This window comes from Hyperolius riggenbachi, chromosome 1 (assembly GCF_040937935.1).
Source record: "Hyperolius riggenbachi isolate aHypRig1 chromosome 1, aHypRig1.pri, whole genome shotgun sequence".
Taxonomy (NCBI): Eukaryota; Metazoa; Chordata; class Amphibia; order Anura; family Hyperoliidae; genus Hyperolius; species Hyperolius riggenbachi.
In genome coordinates, this window is record NC_090646.1 from 646,405,547 (window position 1) to 646,425,290 (window position 19,744).

Consider the following 19,744-nt stretch of genomic DNA (forward strand, 5'->3'; position numbering starts at 1 on the left):
ATTTAGATTTCTTCACCAGTTGACCCTTGATTGTTTTACATATGCCTGTCCACATACTGATGATTTCTGGAGATTCCTCCTCCTGCACCATTCTACATCCGTTTAGTTACCAGTTGGCTTCGTTCCCCTTCATTTGTTGACTTTTCTCACATCTGCGCTTCTATGTCCTCTTGATTTCTGGAAGTTTAGCTGCTGGCTCCACCATTTGAGCTGAGTTAAGCCCCATACACACGCTCAACAGCGGTATTTTTATGCAGCACAATTGTTGAATAACTTGGATTGACTTCTTATCAGTCTTATCAGCTTTTTGAACAATAGCAAAATACTTTTTTTTAGCTGTTTCAGCTTGTTTCACAACAAAAGTTGTTCAACAATTGTGCTGCATAAAAGACCACTGTTGAGCGTGTGTATGTGGCTTTCCTTGTAGATTTAGTTCCTCTCCGCCAGTCAACTGCTGCTGTGTTAGATTTAGTTGCTCTTCTCCAGTTTACTTTTGGTTCTTTTACATCTGCTGCCTGTCCATGTCCTGCTGGTTTGTAAAGATTTATCCTCCGGATCCACTTTTGCAGAAGGACGGTTACCTGTATGTTTAGTTCCTCTTCACCAGTTGACATTTAGGTCTTTTACATCTCCATGTCCTGCTGATTTATGTAGGCCCATCTGATGGCTCCAAAAGTCTATACCAGCTGGGTTACCTGTTGGCTTAGTTCCTCTTTATTAGCTGGTCGTAAGTTCCCTAACATCTGCGTGCCCTTGTCCTGCTGATTTCTGAAGCTACATCCTCCGGCTCTACTGTTCTTCACCAGCAGAGTTACCTGTCTCTTCATTATTTGACATTTAGGGGATTTACACCATCTGCATATTCATGTCCTGCTGATTCCTGGAGGTTCAGGTGTCGGCTCTGCCATTCTGCATCAGCTGAGTTACTTGTAGGTGCTTAAGGTGCTCATACATTACTTGAATTTCCTGCTCGATCCACCTTTCGATTAGATCATATTATTGGATTGGGGGAGAGTTGATTATGTTCTGCGGTGGAAATAGGCCGATATTTGGTCAAATCGACCAGTTTACTCGATCGGGCATAATGGAAATTATTGGTCGATCCTGACGGAATCGGCTACTATTAACATAATTTCAGTCGACACATAATTGTTTTTTGTATTTAGAGTATGGAGGCATAATGTCATTCAGCTCGAATAGTGAAGGACAATTACACAGGATCGCACTTGCAGTGTGCAGGCCACATGTCAATCGACTTTTGATCAACCACACTGTTTGCGATTGCTAAATAAAGTCGATCACTTAATCGGTGGATAATCGAGAAATGTATGAGCAGCTTTAGTTTCTCTTTGAGAGTTGACATCTCTGACGTCTTTATCTCATGGTCCATTCTGCAGGCTCTTGGAGGCTCAGCTGCAGGCTCAGAGCAGGCAGCATGAAGATGAGATGGAGGCATTGACTTCTCAGATTGAGGCACTGAAGGAGGAGCTTGACAAGCAGCAGCAGGTCTACCTGCAGGCCATGCAGCTGTCTCCGGAGGCGCAGGTGGAGTTCGGGCTTCAACAAGAAATCACCCGACTCACCAATGAGAACCTGGTAAGTGCTGTGATAGCCACCATGTGCACTCATTCTCTTGAGTCATAAATCCTTTTCTTAGAAAAGAGAACCATAGGGTATTACCCACTGCTGAAGTCTAAACCTTGTATTCGATCAAATTGTATCCCCACTCCCCATACAAAGTGCTAATCTTATACAGAAGCCTACTTGGGATTATTTATCGGGGTTAAAGGGGCCCTAGGCGAAAAAAATTTAAATGTAAAATATGTTCAAACATATACAAATAAGAAGTAATTTTTTTCCAGAGTAAAATGAGCCATAAATTACTTTTCTCCTATGTTGCTGTCACTTACAGTAGGTAGTAGAAATCTGACAGAAGTGACAGGTTTTGGACTAGTCCATCTGTTCATAGGGGATTCTCAGGGATGTATTTATTTTCAAAAGCATTTAGTGAATGGCAGTTGCTCTGTCCAAATGCCAAAAAATTGTGTAGTGAGCAGGGAGGCTGGCCAGCATCATTATTTAAATCCTTTTTAGGGAATATCTTTATACAGAATAAAAGCCTTGCTGAGAATCCCCTATGAAGAGATGGACTAGTCCAAAACCTGTCACTTCTATCAGATTTCTACTGCCTACTGTAAGTGACAGCAACATAGGAGAAAAGTAATTTATGGCTCATTTTACTCTGGAAAAAAAAAACGTACTTCTTATTTGTTTATGTCTGCACATATTTTAAATTTTACAATTTTTCGCCATAGTGCCCCTTTAAGATCATATAGTTTGTTCCATATGAGGAGGATTTTTTTAAATTTATTAGTCAGGTCATCTAATTCAGATTAAAAAGTTATATTTTGATTCCAACATTTAAAACAATGCAATATAGGTGGGAGTGTTAGGCATATACAGCAGAGGGTACAAGTAAGAATGGGTGTCGGGTAATGCTCTAAAAATATCGGTAATCTAAATTACAAGTATTTTACTACTAGCGGCACCACCCGGCACCCAATGCATGCTCAGTAGGTACTCCTTGAAATTTTATTCCACTTCACAAGTCTTCACAATAACTTCCACAAACATAGACATAGTGGAACCCAATGTTCAATATGATCTCTGTGTCTGATTTTGTTCTGAGGGATTACTGAGAAGACTTGTAAAGTGGAAGAAGATGAAGCTTTGAAAGCATCTCAGGCTTGATGTGGACTGAGAAACGGGAACTTGCTGAGAGTTGGGAGGTGCAGCATTCTACCTGAATTAACTTTATCTTTTGGTGGATTTGTGTACTGCTCATGGTACATGCAGTACGAAACCTGGGTGAACTAGCGTTCATGTCAAACTAATGCACAGAGGGTCTTCTGGAGTATATTAATGTGATTAGTTTATGTGACATGTTTTACATGTGGAGAAGACTACTTAGGGGACTTAGTCTACTTTAGAGGACCCAGTAAACTAAAACCTCATAGGGAAATTTAGCTACAGTGATTGGGTGGACAGCACCCTTTAACTTCTAGGTTTCCTATAGGTTGTGGTAAACTACTCCCACACTATTCAGTCAATCACAGTGCTTTGTGCTGTAGAGGGTGCTGTGGTTGGACAACTGCCCCTTATGAGGTTTCCTGCTGGGTCCCCCAAAGTAGACTAGCGCCAAGAAGACCTTGGAAGCACTCTTTAATTTATTGAAAGATGACAGATAACTTAATCCTGGGTAGAGTTGCTGTTCGAATTCAGGTTGTTGAAAATCAGAAACTCAAATTACCTGCCACCACATTTCAGTACCCCGACATGTGGACAGGGTCGGGGACAGCTCGATTATTTGCACTTCACAATGTACTTCACGTGAGTAACATGAAGTGTGGTCCCGGGCTAATTTGGGTTTCCAAATTTCAATAACCTGAATTTGAAAAGCAACACTAGTCCTAGGACTTGGTTGTCCTTGTTGCTCTCATTTCGGATTCTCTTCAAATTACTACTGCATTTTGGATAGATGAAAAACAGTCCTGTGGATTTACGTCAATTGTGGTTTTGGTTGTGGTATGTCCATTTTAATGTAAAAAATTCAGTCTGATGGACCTTTCTAAACAGGACCTGAAAGAATTGTTGGAGAAGTCAGAGAAGAACGAGAAGAAGCTGAAGAAGCAGCTGAAGGTTTATCTGAAGAAGGTGCAGGAGGTGGAAGGTAGGATGCTCCAGTGCAGAGTGGACTGATGCCCAAACATCTGAGGGCCGAGATTTACTAAAGTTCTTTGATTTGCAGAAGATCAGAAATCATGCGTGATCTTTACATTCCAGCCTGAATTTATTACAAATGGCCTGCTCTTCGGAAGCAAGCATCCTAAGTGAATTTGCTCTGCTACCTGACGTGCTTCAACTGAGGCTTTTTATACATTACATAGTACCTAGTTATTTGGGTTGAAAAAAGACATATGTCCATCGAATCCAACCGGGAAATAAAATGTAGTATTTATTTATATAGCGCCAACATCTTCTTCAGTGCTTTACAGAGCATATAGTGGTGTCACTAACTGTCTCTCAGAGGGGCTCACAATCTAATCCCGCCTATAGTCTAGCACAGTGGCTCTTAATTTAAAGCGCAATATAACCCAGAATTTCTTCTTTGCTCTAAAAGATTATTTACAGCATATAATATACTAACACAATGTTTGTTTGTTTTTAAGTAAAACAGCATTCAAGGGGTTACACCACAGGGCTGACTCTTTGTTCTGCAGGGAGAACCCGCATCCGAACTGCTGTTAAGCTTATCTTGTGTACAAATTCTTTACTTGATACATTTATGTAAACCTTCTCTGGCTGTGCAGGACTTCAGCTGATGAGTCCTGGGGTGAAACACAGGTCAGAAATCACTGGTGGCTGCATTCACAACAGAATGACAACAGTTATGCACCAGCAGCTTTAAAATTAAATTAACTGAACTTTGGGAAGTTATAATGTCTAAATGAATAATAATACTTGTGCACAAAAGCAAATATGATAATTGTACGGGTTATAAAAAGTAGGAAAACACATTTTTGTTGAAAATTTTGTCAGAGTTTTAAACCGCTTTAACTATATGTGAGGTACAGAACGCAAGTTTCATATGTGCATTCACAAAACCCTTCCTAGTTGCAAAAATAAAATGTTTTTGGCTAGTTAACGGCCATTTTTGTTGCAGAGGTTTAGCGTGCATGTGTGTGTGTGGGGGGGGGGGGGATTTAGAGGGGGGATAAGGTGGATTGTCCACTGGGGGCGGGGGTCTAGGCACCCACCAGGGGGGAGTTATTAGATGGCCGGAGTGTTATAAGTTGCCTGCCGGGGGGTTATTAGTTGCCCACTTGGGGAGAGTTATTAGTTGTCCGGGGAGGGGGGTTTAGTAGTTACCCACCAGGGGAGGGTTCTTTGTGAGAGTAGGGAGAGGTTAGGTCATAGTGGAATGTCTGAAAATGTTACTGATATTTCACTTTATCAGTTAAAGAGACACTGAAGCGAGAATAAATCTTGCTTCAGTGCTTATATTCAGCAGGGGCACGTGTGCCCTGCTATCCCACGGCTAAACGGGGGTCCCTTACCTCCCAAATCCCCGCCGTGCAGCGGGGGATCACTTCCGCATTGAGGCATGGCTAATGGCCGCAGCCCTGCCTCACGCGCGTCTGTCAGCGCGTATCTCCGCCTCTCCTCCGCCCCTCTCAGTCTTCCTTCGCTGAGAGGGGCGGGGGTGAGGCGGCGTTGCGCCGCTGATAGACGGCGCTGAGAGGCAGGGCTGCAGCCGTTAGCCCTGCCTCAACAGCAGCAAAATCTACGACCAAGTTGGTCGTTGATTTTGCAGGGGGGGATTTGGGGGGTAAGGGTCCCCCGTTTAGCCGCGGGATATCGGCGTTTTAGCAGGGGCACACATGCCCCTGCTGAGTATAAGCACTGAAGCGAGATTTATTCTCGCTTCAGTGTCTCTTTAAGTAGTAGAATATTGTTAAATTTACCAATAAATATTTTCTACTACCACTGTTTTCTGCACCCTTAACTGATTTTTTTTTTTTTTTAGCTGCCGAACCCCTGAGACTGACTCACCTGACCTCTGGGGTTCAATCGAACACAGGTTAAGAACCACTGGTGTAGGGGCCAATTTTTATGGAAAATCCAATTAACGTATCTGTATATTTTTGGGGTTTGGAAACCCACACAGACCGAGGAACATACAAACACTGTGCAGATAGTGTTTTAATGATTCCCGCACAGCTTAAAGAGACTCTGTAACATTAAAAAGATCCCCTGGGGGGTACTCACCTCGGGTGGGGGAAGCCTCCGGATCCTAATGAGGCTTCCCACGCCGTCCTCTGTCCCACGGGGGTCTCTCCGCAGCCCTCCGAACAGCCGGCGACTGTGCCGACTGTTAGTTTAATATTTACCTTTGCTGGCTCCAGCGGGGGGCGCTGTGGAGGCTTTCCGTTCCGAACTACACGGAAATACCCGATCTCAGTCGGGTCCGCTCTACTGCGCAGGCGCCGGAAACTTGCGCCTGCGCAGTAGAGCAGACCCGACGGCGATCGGGTATTTCCGTGTAGTTCGGAGCCGACAGCCGTCAGAGCGCCTGCGCTGGAGCCAGGAAGGTAAATAATGACGTCACCGCTGCCCGGACTCCACGGAGGGCTGCAGCGAGACCCCTGACGGATGGAGGACGGCGTGGGAAGCCTCATTAGGATCCGGAGGCTTCCCCCACCCGAGGTGAGTACCCCCCAGGGGATCTTTTTATGTTACAGATCCTCTTTAATTTTATTAGTAATATTTTTATTTTGCTGCAGAATCAGCAGCACATAACCACAGCTATGCAACTACCGATTCACTGACCTTACAAGAACCCTCACTGTGATCTGATATGACTCAGGCAGACAGTGTATAAATAAATCCAGTGTAGTTTTGCAGGATCAGGTGAGATTTTTATTGATGTCCTTCTTATTTCAGGCCTGTAATGTTGTTGCCTCTTTCTACGCAGGTACTGCCGAGATCATCCAGCCAGAGAGGAAGCATCCGGAGCTCACCCGGCAAGTGACTGTCCAACGCATCGAGAAGGACTTCCAGGGCATGCTGGAGTATTACAAGGAGGATGAGCCCCTTCTCATCAGGAACCTGATATTAGGTCAGATTACAGTAAAGGCTGTTCCTCTGTGCACTGTGTACTGATAGCAGACCAGCTGATCTCAGCATGAAAGCTGTGCTCCTACTGCTGTGCTGTCCCACTGCTTCTAAAGTGTTCTCTCATTTCCCTCGTCATTTAACTTGTCACTCTGCACCCCTTTGCAGATCTTTTTCAGCACTTGGGTATAAGTGTTACTTAAAGGGAAGGTTCAGGCAGCGCTTAAAAAAAAAAGATATCCAAATCCACTTACCTGGGGCTTCCTCCAGCCCATGGCAGCCAGGCTGTGCCCTCGGCGCCGCTCCGCAGGCTCCCGGTGGCTGGCCAGGCCGGCTGCCAGGTCGGGCTTCTTCTGCGTTCCACAATGCGTCATTAGTAGTTCTGCGCCTGCGCAGTACAGCCCGGAGGACGTCGGATGACGTCAACTCGCACCAATGACACGCATTGTGAAGCGCAGAAGAAGCCCGACCTGGCAGCTGGCCTGGCCAGGTCGGGCTCGCCACCGGAGACCACCGGGAGCCTGCGGAGCGGCGCCGAGGGCACAGCCTGGCTGCCACGGGCTGGAGGAAGCCCCAGGTAAGTGGATTTGGATATTTATTTTTTTAAGCGCTGCCTGAACCTTCCTTTTAAAAAGTGGACCCGAGATGAACTTTTACTCATTGCATAATTATGTTCCTTACCCATTGTTTATAGGGCATTCCTCAAGCCAAATACTTTTTGTTTTTTGTCTTAATACTCTAATTCCCTATAAACTAAAGAAGCCACGCCCACAGGTTTTCAGAGAGCCAAGGCACTTTAAGACAGTAGCAAGGGCTCATGGGAGCTCAGTCTGGGCAGGAGGAGGTGTTACTATCCAGAGATTTCAGAGGCAGAGGGGAGGATGGAGGAGGAGGGGGGATTAGGTTTTTTTGCTCAAGATGCAGATAAGCCTGCCTCTCTGTAATGTTTACAAACAACATGGCTGCTGTCATTGTATCACAGGAATAATCAATCATATTCTATTAAAGCTGTTTGCAGCTAGATTTGCTGTGTAAACTAAACTAATCTAAACTTTAGATACGATATGTAGACAAGTTACTTGTTATAGTTAGTTTTTCATCTCAGATCCACTTTTAGGCTTACCATGAGACAGTATCAAGCTGTAAGGCTGTCACTGTTACTGTTCACAATAGCACAGTCCAGATTTATCAAATCCATAGATATGGAGGGACAGATCCAGTTCTAATAGTGGGATAAAATCTAAAGATCAAAAGGACTGATATAACAAGTGGTTTTGCTCATTGTTCCCCACAGAAAAACACTTAAACAGCATTTTCCCCCAAGCAAAATATCAAAATGACATAATAGGGCAGTGTAAACTTCCCAAAAACACGTAAATAAACTCTGTAACACCCCCCAAAAATAACAAAAACATTAAGCTAAATACTTACCACCGAGGCTCAGCGGGGAAGAAAGATGCCATGAATCCCTGATCCATCTTCCGTAATTAGCATAGGATCCAATGGAGATCGGAAACGAGCGTCCACGATCGGATCCATCACGATGGTCATTCAAAGAGAATGATTATCGCTTGTAATTGGCTGTCGGTGAACATTGTTTAACGTAAACAATGTTACGCGATATCGCACAAATGTTGGTTTGCTATTAACGATCCGATGTGAAAACCTTCTGGTGGGTATGGGCCTTAAGACAATCAACAATGCCGATTGTGTACAGGGTATGGGCTTTAAGGCAGTATTTCCCCAATAACACATCAGCATCCTCCCCCCCCCCCCCCCCCAATAAAATAAAACACATTGGGCAACATCCCCACCTTTCAAAGCAAAATAAATACATTGGGCATTATCCCTCGCCCCCAAACAGCCACTCCTATTCTTAACAATCCCATATCTCCACCTATCCCTGCCACTTCCTGTCATCTCCTCCAGCTCTCTGTTGATGTCATTTCCTGGTCTCTGTACCAAGGTCACGTAGTACTTGGGTGGGAGTTGGACTGGGGCAGGAAGTTGGTAGTCTAGTCAACAGAGGGATGCTCCTATAACTATGCGGACTTGTACAACTATGAATACTCAATATTTTTGGTGTGGTTATGGTACTCAGTGTGCAGCCTTACTTTTACAACGTTACCCACTACAGAATCACTTTCAGTACTCTAGCACAGTGCTATCACAGTCATTTTAAATATAGGTAGACTTTGGCCTTGGCTACTATGACATGGTGTTACAATGACTTTATTCCCTACAGACCTGAAGCTTGACCTGATCTCAGCGACGGTGCCCTGCCTGCCTGCCTACATCCTATTCATGTGCATCAGGCATGCCGACTACATCAATGATGACCAGAAAGTGCACTCACTCCTCACCTCCACCATCAACGGCATCAAGAAACAGCTAAAGGTAAAAGCAAAATGGCTGACTGTATACAAGGGGTTTCCCAGACTATGCTGAATGGTGAACCATGACTACATGCAGGGCCTGGGAACCACAGGAGTCATTAGAAGTGGCCACATGTACCGCTGCCAACATGCAGCCAAGGTATTGTCTTCTGCTATTCAGATGGGGCCTGGATTTTGCTGCCTTAAATATATAATCCAGGTGGCTTCATAGTGCTCTGCTGAAATACCACACAAATCCATAGGTGCATTTTCTCTATAATCCCCTTGGTATCTACAACTGCAGCTGATACTTCTCCAAACCAATTTCCCCTACAATGCAGTTCGGCAGAGGAATCTTAAGACTGGCAGTGATTTGGTCATACTGAGAGTGGCATCCATATCTTGGAAATACGTGGTATAGCGCAAGCATTACTAATGGGTTGTCAGATTGAAACAGAATAGAGAAAATGACAACGCTGAACTGTAAGTTTAAGCCTTGTACTCATTCTAGATCAAAAATAGATTGAAAAGACAACACACATTGGGGCCACCATACTTCCAGATCAGATGCACTGGGCGCAGGGATTGGCTGGCCTCTAATAGACGTCTTTGCCAATTAGCAGTAATCAGGCGCCTAGGCAGTGAGTTGGGCACCTGATTACTGCCGATCGGCTACTCCAGTGGCGTAGCTAATGAGCTGTGGGCCCCGATGCAAGTTTTACATTGGGGGCCCCCCCAAGCACTCTATACATAACAATTGATACGGCGCACCAAAACCTGCCAATGGCAACTACAGTGTCTGAGGTGCAAGAAGGGGATGGGAAACAGATCGCTAATGATTACCACTATTCAAAGTATCTATAGAAGTGATTATTATGAGCACAGGATCAATAGAGAGCTAATACTGTAGTTGAGGGAGGGCCCTTCAGGGCCCCTCTGGCCCAAGGGCCCCGATGCGGTCGCTACCTCTGCAACCCCTATTGCTACGCCCCTGGGCTACTCTGATCAGAACTATCAGAGTTACTGGTAATCTGTTGTGTGCGGCTGCAAATGGTGGTAGCTTAGACGCCAGAGTTAGTGTTAGGCACTAGAAGGGGGTGGTTAGTGTTAGGCATTGGGTTGGGGAGGGTTACTGTTAGTAGACACTTGGAGGGAAGGTTAGCTTTAGGCATGGAGAGGGGGGGGGGGGTTGTGATATTCACTAGGATGTAAGGTTAGTGTTAGGCACTATGAGGGGAGGTTAGGTTTAAGCATTAGGTGGGGGTTTGTGTTAGGCATTAGGAGGAGAGGTCAGTGTCGTGCACTAGGTTGGGGGGTTAGCTTTAGGCAGGGGTTGGGACTTGTGTTAGGCATTAGTAGGGGAGGTTAATGTTAGGTACTCGGAGGTGGAGGTTAGCTTTAGGTGTGTGTGTTTTGGGCTTGTGTTAGGCATTAGGAGGGGAGGTTAGTGTTATACACTAGAAAGGGGAGGTTAGCTTTAGGCTTGGTGGGGGGGGGGGGGGGGGGACTTGTGTTAGGCATTAGGATGGAAAGTTAGTGTTTGTCACTAGCAGGGGGAGGTTAGCTTCAGTGGGAGGTGGGGTTAGTATTAGGCACTAGAAGGGTAGGTCAATGTGAGAATGGGTGCTAGGTCAGTATATAGTAAAATATCAGTAATTCAAATTACCACCCGAGGCCTAAATCACGCGGTGGTGTCGCAACACGTACTCCCATTCTTATGCTAGATTCTCAGCAGAGACTGCCTCGCCTAAGAACCGTCTCTAGCATGTGTCGGAGGCTTAAGCCTTGGTGCATTGGAGGATTCTGGGTATTCCTGTGCAGTGTTCCTGATAGCTAAACTGTGGCTTCATTCTTGACAGAAACACAATGACGATTTCCAGATCACATCCTTCTGGCTCGCCAACTCCAGCCGTCTCCTCCATTGTCTGAAGCAATACAGCGGAGATGAGGTAAGTGTGCCCTCCCTGACACCCCTACCCAGGGCTCTACCATTCTCAGATGCTCACACCTGCAGCCCCTACCCAGGACTCTACCATTCTCAGATGCTCACACCTGCAGCCCCTACCCAGGACACTACCATTCTCAGATGCTCACACCTGCAGCCCCTACCCAGGACACTACCATTCTCAGATGCTCACACCTGCAGCCCCTACCCAGGACTTTACCATTCTCAGATGCTCACACCTGCAGCCCCTACTCAGGACACTACCATTCTCAGATGCTCACACCTGCAGCCCCTACTCAGGACTCTACCATTCTCAGATGCTCACACCTGCAGCCCCTACTCAGGACACTACCATTCTCAGATGCTCACACCTGCAGCCCCTACTCAGGGCTCTACCATTCTCAGATGCTCACACCTGCAGCCCCTACTCAGGACTTTACCATTCTCAGATGCTCACACCTGCAGCCCCTACTCAGGACACTGCCATTCTCAGATGCTCACACCTGCAGCCCCTACTCAGGACTCTACCATTCTCAGATGCTCACACCTGCGGCCCCTACCCAGGACTCTACCATTCTCAGATGCTCACACCTGCAGCCCCTACTCAGAACGCTACCATTCTCAGATGCTCACACCTGCAGCCCCTACTCAGGACACTGCCATTCTCAGATGCTCACACCTGCAGCCCCTACTTAGGGCTCTACCATTCTCAGATGCTCACACCTGCAGCCCCTACTCAGGACTCTACCATTCTCAGATGCTCACACCTGCAGCCCCTACTCAGGACTCTACCATTCTTAGATGCTCACACCTGCAGCCCCTACTCAGGACACTGCCATTCTCAGATGCTCACACCTGCAGCCCCTACTCAGGACACTGCCATTCTCAGATGCTCACACCTGCAGCCCCTACTCAGGACACTGCCATTCTCAGATGCTCACACCTGCAGCCCCTACTCAGGACACTGTCATTCTCAGATGCTCACACCTGCAGCCCCTACTCAGGACTCTACCATTCTCAGATGCTCACACCTGCAGCCCCTACTCAGGACTCTACCATTCTCAGATGCTCACACCTGCAGCACCTACTCAGGACACTGCCATTCTCAGATGCTCACACCTGCAGCCCCTACTCAGGACACTGCCATTCTCAGATGCTCACACCTGCAGCCCCTACTCAGGACACTGCCATTCTCAGATGCTCACACCTGCAGCCCCTACTCAGGACACTGCCATTCTCAGATGCTCACACCTGCAGCCCCTACTCAGGACTCTACCATTCTCAGATGCTCACACCTGCAGCCCCTACTCAGGACTCTACCATTCTCAGATGCTCACACCTGCAGCCCCTACTCAGGACTCTACCATTCTCAGATGCTCACAACCTGCAGCCACTACTCAGGACACTGCCATTCTCAGATGCTCACACCTGCAGCCCCTACTCAGGACTCTACCATTCTCAGATGCTCACACCTGCGGCCCCTACCCAGGACTCTACCATTCTCAGATGCTCACACCTGCGGCCCCTACTCAGGACTCTACCATTCTCAGATGCTCACACCTGCGGCCCCTACTCAGGACTCTACCATTCTCAGATGCTCACAACTGCAGCCCCTACTCAGGACACTACCATTCTCAGATGCTCACACCTGCGGCCCCTACTCAGGACTCTACCATTCTCAGATGCTCACAACTGCAGCCCCTACTCAGGGCACTACCATTCTCAGATGCTCACAACTGCAGCCCCTACTCAGGACACTACCATTCTCAGATGCTCACACCTGTGGCCCCTACCCAGGACTCTACCATTCTCAGATGCTCACACCTGCAGCCCCTACTCAGGACACTACCATTCTCAGATGCTTACACCTGCTGCCCCTACTCAGGACACTACCATTCTCAGATGCTCACACCTGCAGCCCCTACTCAGGACACTACCATTCTCAGATGCTCACACCTGCAGCCCCTACTCAGGACACTACCATTCTCAGATGCTTACACCTGCAGCCCCTACTCAGGACACTACCATTCTCAGATGCTCACACCTGCGGCCCCTACTCAGGACACTACCATTCTCAGATGCTCACACCTGCAGCCCCTACTCAGAACACTACCATTCTCAGATGCTCACACCTGCGGCCCCTACTCAGGACACTACCATTCTCAGATGCTCACACCTGCGGCCCCTACCCAGGACACTACCATTCTCAGATGCTTACACCTGCAGCCCCTACTCAGGACACTACCATTCTCAGATGCTCACACCTGCAGCCCCTACCCAGGTCACTACCATTCTCAGATGCTCACACCTGCAGCCCCTACTCAGGACACTGCCATTCTCAGATGCTCACACCTGCGGCCTCTACTCAGAACACTACCATTCTCAGATGCTCACACCTGCAGCCCCTACTCAGAACACTACCATTCTCAGATGCTCACACCTGCGGCCCCTACTCAGGACACTACCATTCTCAGATGCTCACACCTGCAGCCCCTACTCAGGACACTGCCATTCTCAGATGCTCACACCTGCAGCCCCTACTCAGAACACTACCATTCTCAGATGCTCACACCTGCGGCCCCTACTCAGGACACTACCATTCTCAGATGCTTACACCTGCAGCCCCTATTAAGGACACTACCATTCTCAGATGCTCACACCTGCGGCCCCTACCCAGGACTCTACCATTCTTAGATGCTCACACCTGCAGCCCCTACTCAGGACACTGCCATTCTCAGATGCTCACACCTGCAGCCCCTACTCAGGACACTGCCATTCTCAGATGCTCACACCTGCAGCCCCTACTCAGGACACTGTCATTCTCAGATGCTCACACCTGCAGCCCCTACTCAGGACTCTACCATTCTCAGATGCTCACACCTGCAGCCCCTACTCAGGACTCTACCATTCTCAGATGCTCACACCTGCAGCCCCTACTCAGGACACTACCATTCTCAGATGCTCACACCTGCAGCCCCTACTCAGGACACTACCATTCTCAGATGCTCACACCTGCAGCCCCTACTCAGGACACTGCCATTCTCAGATGCTCACACCTGCAGCCCCTACTCAGGACTCTACCATTCTCAGATGCTCACACCTGCGGCCCCTACCCAGGACTCTACCATTCTCAGATGCTCACACCTGCGGCCCCTACTCAGGACTCTACCATTCTCAGATGCTCACAACTGCAGCCCCTACTCAGGACACTACCATTCTCAGATGCTCACACCTGCGGCCCCTACTCAGGGCACTACCATTCTCAGATGCTCACAACTGCAGCCCCTACTCAGGACACTACCATTCTCAGATGCTCACACCTGCGGCCCCTACCCAGGACTCTACCATTCTCAGATGCTCACACCTGCAGCCCCTACTCAGGACACTACCATTCTCAGATGCTTACACCTGCAGCCCCTACTCAGGACACTACCATTCTCAGATGCTCACACCTGCAGCCCCTACTCAGGACACTACCATTCTCAGATGCTCACACCTGCAGCCCCTACTCAGGACACTACCATTCTCAGATGCTTACACCTGCAGCCCCTACTCAGGACACTACCATTCTCAGATTCTCACACCTGCGGCCCCTACTCAGGACACTACCATTCTCAGATGCTCACACCTGCAGCCCCTACTCAGAACACTACCATTCTCAGATGCTCACACCTGCGGCCCCTACTCAGGACACTACCATTCTCAGATGCTCACACCTGCGGCCCCTACCCAGGACACTACCATTCTCAGATGCTCACACCTGCAGCCCCTACTCAGGACACTGCCATTCTCAGATGCTCACACCTGCGGCCTCTACTCAGAACACTACCATTCTCAGATGCTCACACCTGCAGCCCCTACTCAGGACACTACCATTCTCAGATGCTTACACCTGCAGCCCCTATTAAGGACACTACCATTCTCAGATGCTCACACCTGCGGCCCCTACCCAGGACTCTACCATTCTCAGATGCTCACACCTGCGGCCCCTACTCAGGGCACTACCATTCTCAGATGCTCACAACTGCAGCCCCTACTCAGGACACAACCATTCTCAGATGCTCACACCTGCGGCCGCCACCCAGGGCTCTACCATTCTCAGATGCTCACACCTGCAGCCCCTACTCAGAACACTACCATTCTCAGATGCTCACACCTGCGGCCCCTACCCAGGACTCTACCATTCTCAGATGCTCACACCTGCGGCCGCCACCCAGGGCTCTACCATTCTCAGATGCTCACACCTGCAGCCCCTACTCAGAACACTACCATTCTCAGATGCGCACACCTGCGGCCCCTACCCAGGACACTACCATTCTCAGATGCTTACACCTGCAGCCCCTACTCAGAACACTACCATTCTCAGATGCTCACACCTGCGGCCCCTACTCAGGACACTACCATTCTCAGATGCTTACACCTGCAGCCCCTACTCAGGACACTACCATTCTCAGATGCTCACACCTGCAGCCCCTACTCAGAACACTACCATTCTTAGATGCTCACACCTGCGGCCCCTACTCAGGACACTACCATTCTCAGATGCTCACACCTGCAGCCCCTACTCAGAACACTACCATTCTCAGATGCTCACACCTGCGGCCCCTACTCAGGACACTACCATTCTCAGATGCTCACACCTGCGGCCCCTACCCAGGACAATACCATTCTCAGATGCTCACACCTGCGGCCCCTACTCAGGACTCTACCATTCTCAGATGCTCACACCTGCGGCCCCTACTAAGGACACTACCATTCTCAGATGCTCACACCTGCAGCCCCTACTAAGGACACTACCATTCTCAGATGTTTACACCTGCAGCCCCTACCCAGGTCACTACCATTCTCAGATGCTCACACCTGCGGCCTCTACTCAGAACACTACCATTCTCAGATGCTCACACCTGCGGCCTCTACTCAGAACACTACCATTCTCAGATGCTCACACCTGCAGCCCCTACTCAGGACACTACCATTCTCAGATGCTCACACCTGCAGCCCCTACCCAGGACTCTACCATTCTCAGATGCTCACACCTGCAGCCCCTACTCAGGACACTACCATTCTCAGATGCTCACACCTGCAGCCCCTACCCAGGTCACTACCATTCTCAGATGCTTACACCTGCAGCCCCTACTCAGGACACTGCCATTCTCAGATGCTCACACCTGCAGCCCCTACTCAGGACACTACCATTCTCAGATGCTCACACCTGCGGCCCCTACCCAGGACACTACCATTCTCAGATGCTTACACCTGCAGCCCCTACTCAGGACACTACCATTCTCAGATGCTCACACCTGCGGCCCCTACCCAGGACACTACCATTCTCAGATGCTCACACCTGCAGCCCCTACTCAGGACTCTACCATTCTCAGATGCTCACACCTGCGGCCCCTACTCAGAACACTACCATTCTCAGATGCTCACACCTGCGGCCCCTACTCAGGACACTACCATTCTCAGATGCTCACACCTGCGGCCCCTACCCAGGACAATACCATTCTCAGATGCTCACACCTGCGGCCCCTACTCAGGACTCTACCATTCTCAGATGCTCACACCTGCGGCCCCTACTAAGGACACTACCATTCTCAGATGCTCACACCTGCAGCCCCTACTAAGGACACTACCATTCTCAGATGTTTACACCTGCAGCCCCTACCCAGGTCACTACCATTCTCAGATGCTCACACCTGCGGCCTCTACTCAGAACACTACCATTCTCAGATGCTCACACCTGCAGCCCCTACTCAGGACACTACCATTCTCAGATGCTCACACCTGCAGCCCCTACCCAGGACTCTACCATTCTCAGATGCTCACACCTGCAGCCCCTACTCAGGACACTACCATTCTCAGATGCTCACACCTGCAGCCCCTACCCAGGTCACTACCATTCTCAGATGCTTACACCTGCAGCCCCTACTCAGGACACTGCCATTCTCAGATGCTCACACCTGCAGCCCCTACTCAGGACACTACCATTCTCAGATGCTCACACCTGCGGCCCCTACCCAGGACACTACCATTCTCAGATGCTTACACCTGCAGCCCCTACTCAGGACACTACCATTCTCAGATGCTCACACCTGCGGCCCCTACCCAGGACACTACCATTCTCAGATGCTCACACCTGCAGCCCCTACTCAGGACTCTACCATTCTCAGATGCTCACACCTGCGGCCCCTACTCAGAACACTACCATTCTCAGATGCTCACACCTGCGGCCCCTACTCAGGACACTACCATTCTCAGATGCTCACACCTGCGGCCCCTACCCAGGACAATACCATTCTCAGATGCTCACACCTGCGGCCCCTACTCAGGACTCTACCATTCTCAGATGCTCACACCTGCGGCCCCTACTAAGGACACTACCATTCTCAGATGCTCACACCTGCAGCCCCTACTAAGGACACTACCATTCTCAGATGTTTACACCTGCAGCCCCTACCCAGGTCACTACCATTCTCAGATGCTCACACCTGCGGCCTCTACTCAGAACACTACCATTCTCAGATGCTCACACCTGCGGCCTCTACTCAGAACACTACCATTCTCAGATGCTCACACCTGCAGCCCCTACTCAGGACACTACCATTCTCAGATGCTCACACCTGCGGCCCCTACTCAGGACACTACCATTCTCAGATGCTCACACCTGCAGCCCCTACCCAGGACTCTACCATTCTCAGATGCTCACACCTGCAGCCCCTACTCAGGACACTACCATTCTCAGATGCTCACACCTGCAGCCCCTACCCAGGTCACTACCATTCTCAGATGCTCACACCTGCAGCCCCTTCTCAGGACACTACCATTCTCAGATGCTCACACCTGCAGCCCCTACCCAGGTCACTACCATTCTCAGATGCTTACACCTGCAGCCCCTACTCAGGACACTACCATTCTCAGATGCTCACACCTGCAGCCCCTACTCAGGACACTGCCATTCTCAGATGCTCACACCTGCATCCCCTACTCAGGACTCTACCATTCTCAGATGCTCACACCTGCGGCCCCTACCCAGGACTCTACCATTCTCAGATGCTCACACCTGCAGCCCCTACTCAGGTCACTACCATTCTCAGATGCTCACACCTGCAGCCCCTACTCAGGACACTGCCATTCTCAGATGCTCACACCTGCAGCCCCTACTCAGGACACTACCATTCTCAGATGCTCACACCTGCGGCCCCTACCCAGGACACTACCATTCTCAGATGCTTACACCTGCAGCCCCTACTCAGGACACTACCATTCTCAGATGCTCACACCTGCGGCCCCTACCCAGGACACTACCATTCTCAGATGCTCACACCTGCAGCCCCTACTCAGGACTCTACCATTCTCAGATGCTCACACCTGCGGCCCCTACTCAGAACACTACCATTCTCAGATGCTCACACCTGCGGCCCCTACTCAGGACACTACCATTCTCAGATGCTCACACCTGCGGCCCCTACCCAGGACAATACCATTCTCAGATGCTCACACCTGCGGCCCCTACTCAGGACTCTACCATTCTCAGATGCTCACACCTGCAGCCCCTACTAAGGACACTACCATTCTCAGATGTTTACACCTGCAGCCCCTACCCAGGTCACTACCATTCTCAGATGCTCACACCTGCGGCCTCTACTCAGAACACTACCATTCTCAGATGCTCACACCTGCGGCCTCTACTCAGAACACTACCATTCTCAGATGCTCACACCTGCGGCCTCTACTCAGGACACTACCATTCTCAGATGCTCACACCTGCGGCCCCTACTCAGGACACTACCATTCTCAGATGCTCACACCTGCGGCCCCTACTCAGGACACTACCATTCTCAGATGCTCACACCTGCAGCCCCTACTCAGGACACTACCATTCTCAGATGCTCACACCTGCAGCCCCTACCCAGGTCACTACCATTCTCAGATGCTCACACCTGCAGCCCCTACTCAGGACACTACCATTCTCAGATGCTCACACCTGCAGCCCCTACCCAGGTCACTACCATTCTCAGATGCTTACACCTGCAGCCCCTACTCAGGACACTACCATTCTCAGATGCTCACACCTGCAGCCCCTACTCAGGACACTGCCATTCTCAGATGCTCACACCTGCATCCCCTACTCAGGACTCTACCATTCTCAGATGCTCACACCTGCGGCCCCTACCCAGGACTCTACCATTCTCAGATGCTCACACCTGCAGCCCCTACTCAGGACACTACCATTCTCAGATGCTCACACCTGCGGCCCCTACCCAGGACTCTACCATTCTCAGATGCTCACACCTGCAGCCCCTACTCAGGACTCTACCATTCTCAGATGCTCACACCTGCAGCCCCTACTCAGGACACTACCATTCTCAGATGCTCACACCTGCAGCCCCTACTCAGGACACTGCCATTCTCAGATGCTCACAACTGCAGCCCCTACTCAGGACACTACCATTCTCAGATGCTCACACCTGCAGCCCCTACTCAGGACTCTACCATTCTCAGATGCTCACACCTGCAGCCCCTACTCAGGACACTACCATTCTCAGATGCTCACACCTGCGGCCCCTACTCAGGACTCTACCATTCTCAGATGCTCACAACTGCAGCCCCTACTCAGGACACTACCATTCTCAGATGCTTACACCTGCAGCCCCTACTCAGGACACTACCATTCTCAGATGCTCACAACTGCAGCCCCTACTCAGGACACTACCATTCTCAGATGCTCACACCTGCAGCCCCTACTCAG

At 49.6% G+C, this 19,744-nt stretch overlaps 1 protein-coding gene across 2 annotated transcripts in view; it reads left to right on the plus strand.

Annotated features, from left to right (window-relative positions):
• MYO5B (myosin VB) overlaps positions 1 to 19,744 on the plus strand; it is a 337,992-nt gene that overhangs the window by 306,235 nt on the left and 12,013 nt on the right. For both annotated transcript variants that reach the window (XM_068251374.1, XM_068251375.1), the window contains 5 exons: positions 1,398 to 1,596; positions 3,637 to 3,730; positions 6,536 to 6,679; positions 8,921 to 9,072; positions 10,910 to 10,999. In XM_068251374.1, coding sequence (XP_068107475.1) covers positions 1,398 to 1,596; positions 3,637 to 3,730; positions 6,536 to 6,679; positions 8,921 to 9,072; positions 10,910 to 10,999 — 679 coding nt within the window. The remainder of the gene's footprint in view (positions 1 to 1,397; positions 1,597 to 3,636; positions 3,731 to 6,535; positions 6,680 to 8,920; positions 9,073 to 10,909; positions 11,000 to 19,744) is intronic.